The sequence below is a fragment of the Trichogramma pretiosum genome, unplaced genomic scaffold (genome assembly GCF_000599845.2).
Source record: "Trichogramma pretiosum strain Unisexual culture from Peru unplaced genomic scaffold, Tpre_2.0 scaffold22, whole genome shotgun sequence".
In the NCBI taxonomy this organism is placed as follows: domain Eukaryota; kingdom Metazoa; phylum Arthropoda; class Insecta; order Hymenoptera; family Trichogrammatidae; genus Trichogramma; species Trichogramma pretiosum.
Genome location: NW_019640932.1, coordinates 2,213,970 through 2,221,094, shown reverse-complemented (window position 1 = coordinate 2,221,094; position 7,125 = coordinate 2,213,970). Strand labels below are relative to the sequence as shown.

The following is a 7,125-nucleotide window of genomic DNA, read 5'->3' as shown; positions in this document are numbered from 1 at the left end:
GCACGTACACAACAGCAACAACAACAAGTGAGCGAGCGAACGCGGCCTTTTGCGAAAAGCCATCTCAATTAAAGTCGAGCTCTCCGCGCGCACATGTTGGCTCGCGCGCGCGGGTTTATAATACGTTACGCGCTGCGATGATGGAAGGTACTGCGGATAGATAGCGATCTCTCTTTCTCTGTCTTGCAGCGCGCGTGAGTGAAAAATTAGCGCAGCAACGCATCGCGCATACGATATTCGCAGTGTGCATACATATATACGTACATTGTGTATGTGTGTGTGTGCGTGTGTGTGTGTGTGCGTGTATACATCTGCACATGCACATGCACGCACACACAAGCGCGCGCAAATGTGCAATTGGCCGCCTGCCGCCGTGAGAACTATTTACCTATATTTACCTGAGCTCTCGTCTGTCTGTCTGCCTCATGCGTCTGTTCGTTTGTGTGTACTTATGTATGTGTGTACGTAATGTGCCGTGTGTTGCTCTGCCAGTTATGAGTCGGCATTGGCATTCCGAAACGTGCATACAGGCACACATATATAAATTTGCTCTCCCCCCCCCCCTTCCCCCCTCGGTTGCTTTGACTTTTATATTACTCGTACACACGGAGGAACGTAACTTCATGTGTCCGTAAACTGCTGCTGCTGCGGAAAAGGTATATATAAGGTACCTATATACGTAATAATGTAAGGATCACCAGGTGAAGTTCGGCCTTGGTGTCGTTGCTCTGCTCTTTTCTCTCCTTTTTTCCTTCTTCTTTTTCGTCTCCTTGTTTTTATTGCCATGCACCGAGCTCTCGAGCTCGACTCGACAATTTATGAGGAAAACCGTTGAACGCCCAAGCCGTCATCTGCGCGCAAGATCTATAATGCGTATATGCTTCATTCTTCGCAAATCTGCTTTTTACATGTCAACATGCCGCTTTCTTGAACTAGCGCAAATAAACCAAAACTAAGACAGTCGTTAGTTCAACACAGTGAAAATTTCTCAAAATTTAAGACTGAATTCGTGATTGAATTTTGGGATACTTGACGCATGTACTTGCCGTTGATAATAGTTCCTTGTAGTCCCCGAAATATAAGAAAATGAGTGCAGAAGTTTAGTTTGGTGTCGGCTTTTAAACAATACGGAAGTATTGTTTGACAATAAAATCTTATTCATGCATGTGCGTTTTTTAGGAGATTTTAAAGGAATTTTCAGAAAAATTTTGGAACTAGACAAGATTTTGTAACGTCAAAAAAGTTTTAAAAAAATTACATTCGAGACTTGTTAGCTTTTCATATGTAAGTTAATTGATAAAAAAATAGAACTTTTTTGTCATAACACAACCATTACAACAGTTGAAAATATCCTTGAGGTTTTTCACAAAGGAAGTCAAAAGTTAACATTACGTCAATCGAATCTCTAAAATGATCTCATTTTTTTCAATATTCTTCACAATCATGTATTGAATTTATGTGAGCTTTTAGATTACATTTACGTTTAATATAACTTGAAACAAACATCACATTTGAATCATTTGATACGAAAATGAACTGATTTAATATGTCTTTTGAGGTAACTTTGCAATAAAAATTACTTTTGACAAGTTTCACTTTGAAGCAGTTTGCTATGATTATTATGTACTGCATAAATGTGAAGTATGATTACATGTTTGTATCCAAATGATTTGTGGCAAATGTCACATTCAAACGGTTTGCTCTCATCATGTACTGCAATCGTGTGACGTTTGAGGTAATGATTATCTGCAAATGATTTTTGACAAATATTACACTTGAATGGTCTGCTCCGATCATGTACTTCATTTATGTGTCTATTCAGGTAACCTTTTCGTCCAAATGACTTGGGGCAAATGTCACATTCAAAGGGTTTGTTCCGATTATGTACTGTATTTACGTGGCTTTCAAGGTTACTTTTTTGTCCAAATGATTTATGACAAATCTCACACTCAAAGCGTTTGCTCCGATAATGTACTGTATTTATGTGGATTTTGAGATTATTCTTGGATGAAAACGATTTGTGACAAATTTCACATACAAAAGTTTTGCTGTTATTGTGATTGGCTTTGAAATGAATTTTATAAGATTCTCGACATATTTTTGACTCGTGCAATGATTTTTTTTCAACACTTTTTTCAACACTTTTGAGCTTCTCATGTTCGATCAATTTTAAACGGGATTTCACATTCAATTGACAATTATTATCATAATTATATCCTTTTTTTATTAAAATTATTAGAGTTTTTTCATTCATGTTATTGGTCGTATTTTCGTTTTCTTTTTTCACATCAGATTGATCATTTTGAAACTCAGATTTGCAGATAGTTTCCGATAGACACGGCAGTTCAGGTTTGACATTTTTGCACTCAAAACCTATGAATATTTTTTCACCTAACTTCTCCTGTAAAGTCACATCCTCGTTCGCGTGTTTTGCCTAAAATGTAAATTGTAGACTAATTTTTAATTGTCGACAAAGAGAACATAATTCATATCTCTGAACTCACCGGTAAGTCATGAAATTGCAACGTTTCATAGTTTTCGGCTTTGATATAGTCCTGCACTGAATCGAAAACATAATCATCATCTGTGATCGTCAGATTTTCGTTTGGCTCCTCCTTCACCCTAAAGTAAAACCAAGTTTGATCGGTCGATCCCTTGATAAAAAAATAATTTTAAACACAAAAATAGATTTACCTAACTACGTCACTATCCATCACTTTCTCGATTATTCACTGTAAATGTTCACGATGTACACTGAAGAAATATTTGAGGTTACGTAGCTAGCACCGTACCTGGGTTTAAGATAACAATCAAAAAACAAAAAATAATGTAGAACTTAACTCTTTTACGATAATAATTTATAAGCAGTTGCTAGTCGTAGTCACTCAGCTTGACACTAGTGAGTGAACGAATCAGTCTTGTTTACTAGCGAGATGATTTCCACGACTGTGATAGTTCCAAAACTGACCGCGTCTATACGCATTGTTATTGTGGTATGTGTGCGTCGCTTCGTTCTTGGTATGTAATTCTGACCATTCCGTCAGCAGATTTCGCGAAAAATTCTCAAAGAAATGTTCGCTTTATGCCTTGATTCGAGTAAACATGAGAGGCTAATAATTCGAGCCTAAAATTTCGATTGGAATCTTTGCCGTTAAAGGTATGGGAAAATGCGGGAACTGGACATTTTGTAACAAAAATGGCACCCGCTACTTTGGTCGCATTGTAACGATTTTTCATAGAATTGCTCATATGTGTATAATGACAACACAGTCTGTACAGAGCATGTACACAAACATTGGGTGTGCACTTCTTTCTGTCAGCAGCGGCGACGTCGGTTATCGTATTTTTGATGGCTTTATGGGCGCGCGCGCGGCACGATGCGCTACGCATTATATATATAACGTTCTTTCGTACGTTATGAGTACGGCAATTGTGGGGCTTGATTTTAGAAGGAAGCGAGGGTAAATTACATTACCTATCGCCATAGTAAACACGTTTGGTTTTGATCGAGTCGCCACCGCCGCTCGACGTCTCGACTCTTTGTGCCCGTCCCAAAATTCGATCGTCGTCGTTCGGAAAGAATCAGCCTGCCGGGCTCATACGTATTGACAATTTCACGAGCGTCACGTGATATTTATATAAGTTCGTCTTGTTCATCGTTGCATTCAATGATGTGACTTGAACGATTGTCGTCGTTGCTGAGATTGGCTGAGTAGGATTCGGAATTTTTCATGTAAATTTTTACAAAAATCAAAAAAATCAATAATCTATCGCACAAGCTGAGAGATGCCAAACTTAATAATAATTTTTTTAAATAAAATGAAAATGAAAAAAAATTAATCGATGTCAATAAATGAATTTAATTTGCTTCTTCACAATTCATTTACCTGTATTTTATAAAAACTACAAAAAATTTAATTACACCAGACATAAAAAAGTACTTTAATTATGATCTTGACCATCATGAACTTTAGTCGGCAGCCACCAATCAAATATTGTATTAAAGCTTTGTTTGTGAACGATAGAAAAAATTCACATTTTTCTGTAAGTTTAAGACTTGGTAAAGTGTTGTAAAGTATTGAGATCCGAATTCTTCGCATTTTCTATAAACAAATCGTTTATGATCGGTCAAATCGATTCTTCTTTTTTTTTATGACTTCTTGAAAATCCCATATGCAAAAAATTTGCCTCCGTGAGTAAAACTATGGTGTAGAACCACATGGCGTTTGTAAGTAAAATTGTTCTTGCAAAATGGTTTGAACGATGCATTTACGACTTAGAGCACTTGTCAATCTAGTAATTTTTGGGACTTTTGTGTACTATCTTTTGATGGGAACGTAAATGAGATTTATATCCAAATTTATTCTCGCACTTGTCGCATGTGTAATCCTTCCGACCTTCATGGACTATTTTCTTATGCTGAATTAAATTCGATTTTGTACCAAATTTCTTCTCGCATTTGTCGCATGCAAAATCTTTCCGACCTTCATGGATCGTCTTTTGGTGGGTGTGTAAATTACGTTTAAGTCCGAATTTTTTTCCGCACTTGTCACAGGAATAATCTTTGCAATTTTCGTGTATTACCCTTTGGTGCTCGAACAAATGCGACCGCTTTCCAAATTTCTTTTCGCACTTGTCGCATGCGTAATCTTTACGACCTTCGTGAACTGTCTTTTGGTGTAATAGCAAATGTTGTTTATGAGCAAATTTTTTCTCGCACTTGTCGCATGCAAAATCTCTTCGACCATCGTGAACGGTACTTTGGTGCCGGATCAAATCTGACTTTTTTCCAAATTTCTTCTCACATTTGATGCATGTGTAATCTCTCCGACCCTCATGAACTGTTTTTATGTGCGAGAGCAAATTCGATTTTAATCCAAATGTGTTCTCACATTTGTCGCAAACATAGTCTTTGTGACTTTGGTGGGCTGTCTTTTTGTGCGAAATCAAATTGAACCGTTGTCCAAATTTCTTTTCGCACCCGTTGCATTCAAAATCTTTCCGACCATTGTGAATTGTATGTTGGTGTCTGAACAAGTTTGATTTTTTTCCAAATTTTTTTATGCACTTATCGCATGCATAATCTTTGTGGCCTTCGTGAACTGTACTTTGGTGTTTAGTCAAATTCGACTTTTTTCCAAATTCGTGAACTGCCCTTTGATGCAAATGTTTTTGCAAATGTGCTTTTTGTTCAAATACTGTCTCGCACTTGTCACATGCAAAATTTTTCCAGCCTTCGTGAATCGTTTTTATGTGCAACAGAAAACTCTGTTTATTTCCAAATCTTTTTGCGCATTTTTCGCATAAGTAATCTTTGAAAACGTCGTGGAATATTTTTTTGTGCTTAAGTAAAGCTAATTTATTTTCAAATTTTCTCTCGCATTTATAGCACTTGAAATCTTTGCGATCTTTGTGTACTAATTTCTGGTGAGTAAATAAACTTGATTTTTTCACAAATTTTTTCTTGCATCTGTCACAAGCAAAATCTTTCTGATCATTGTGAATCGTGTCTCGGTGCATTATCATGCATGATTCTAGTGGGAATGTCTCCTCACAAATATCACATACTTGTTTTTGGTTGTCTGAAGCAACAACGTCGTTATCTTTTGAGACAATTTCCTCGAAGTTCTTCTCATTTTTATCCATTTCAATGCCTAAATTAAACGTCGTTTATTATATTTAGTGTCACGGAAATTGAATGAATAAAGTTTATCTTTTGGTATTATGGCTTGTTTTATCGGGAAAGTCAATATTCAAACTAATTTGTTTTTACTATTCACATGATCAGAATGTCGAGGGAATATGTCAAAATCGTTTAGGATCATATTGTTTACAATTAAGGTATTTATTTATCTCTTTATACATTGTCCTTATACAATATTTGAACCAGTTTATAACTCTAAATTGGGACAATTTCTGTGAGGATATTTTTCGCCAACACAAAGTACTTCAAAAAAACTCGTTATAGTATCGAATTCATAAATCCTCATCTTTATAATAAATAAGTAATTTTTTTCTTCAAAATAAGTTATAAAATATGACAGACTATAAATAAATTCACTTCTTGTTTATTTTAAAGTAAGTTTGATTAGGAAATTAATTTCAAATGTAAAAGTGTAACTATTTGCAACAAAACAATGTTCAAGAATATATTTTTTACATGAATTGAATCTTGATTTCGATCAAAACAACCAGACAAGTGATGAATTAAAATACTATTTTTTGGATCTTTGAGAATCCAATTCTTAATAACTAAATCGTCCCAACTCGTAATATTGTTTTTTTAATATTATATGTCAATATCAATATGCAGTCATAAAAAACGTTCCAAACCGACTAACCACGTTTAATATTTTTGATTCTCAATAATGATATAATGAAGTGATCATAAAAAAATGTAATATTCATTCCAATAATGGCCACCTTTATTCGTTACCTTCACGCCATGGTGTGACTGACATACTTCATAATGCTTCCAAAGAAGTTTCACTTCAAGAAATCTGGAAAGTTTTGTCAACGAGTAACATTGACTCGGTAATATGGCGGAAACAATTGCATCTCTCACGCGTGCAAACGGTAAACAAAGCTCAGCTGCCTATAATATAAACGTGCAATGTACCGAGTCGATGCGTACATCGTACACATGTACATATATTCGTATGTGTATGTGTGTGCAGCCACAGATGCACTAATCGTAATACGAGCGAGCGAACGAGAACCGAGAGCCAAGAGAAAGAGAGAAAGAGAGAGAGAGAGAGAGACAGAGCAAAGTGTGCACGCATAAGGTAAGTGGGTCAGTAACCCCGAGCTGTAGCGCTGCTGCTCCGCTTGCCGGACTATATGTTATATACTGTACGCCTGATGGCCTCGCCAACACATATACATGCACACTTACGCGCACGAACACAGGCTTGTGTACGCGAGAGAAGTATAAGTGCATGTGCATACAACTGCATGCCCTCTTGCAGCTACTGCTCGCTCTACCTTGACAATAGAACTCTCTAGCCGCTCGATCTCGTTGTGAGTGCGGTGCATGACTCGAGCTAACAGCACATACGACCAAGTACGCACGCACGTATATACACCAGTGGTACTGCGCTCTTGCTGATTAATGACGATTTTTGC

The 7,125-nt window shown here is 36.6% G+C and overlaps 1 protein-coding gene across 1 annotated transcript; it reads right to left on the bottom strand.

Moving 5' to 3' along the window:
* Positions 1–1,576: 1,576 nt before the first annotated feature.
* Positions 1,577–2,927, bottom strand: LOC106648893 (zinc finger protein OZF-like). The gene is made up of 4 exons (XM_023457802.1): positions 2,695–2,927; positions 2,505–2,622; positions 1,948–2,434; positions 1,577–1,746 (listed from the first exon to the last, which is right to left on the bottom strand). Exons 1-4 carry the CDS (start codon positions 2,712–2,714, stop codon positions 1,577–1,579), a joined length of 795 nt encoding a protein of 264 aa, XP_023313570.1. The 5' UTR covers positions 2,715–2,927.
* Between the last annotated feature and the right edge of the window lie 4,198 nt (positions 2,928–7,125).

Excerpts from the sequence above, each read along its gene's own strand:
- LOC106648893 (XM_023457802.1), bottom strand. The coding sequence starts at position 2,714 with ATGGATAGTGACGTAGTTAG. Across the intron at positions 2,623-2,694 it reads ATGGATAGTGACGTAGTTAG|GGTGAAGGAGGAGCCAAACG; the intron begins GTAAATCTATTT and ends GTTTTACTTTAG. Across the intron at positions 1,747-1,947 it reads TCGGAGCAAACGCTTTGAGT|ATAATCATTACCTCAAACGT; the intron begins GTGAGATTTGTC and ends AATCATTTGCAG.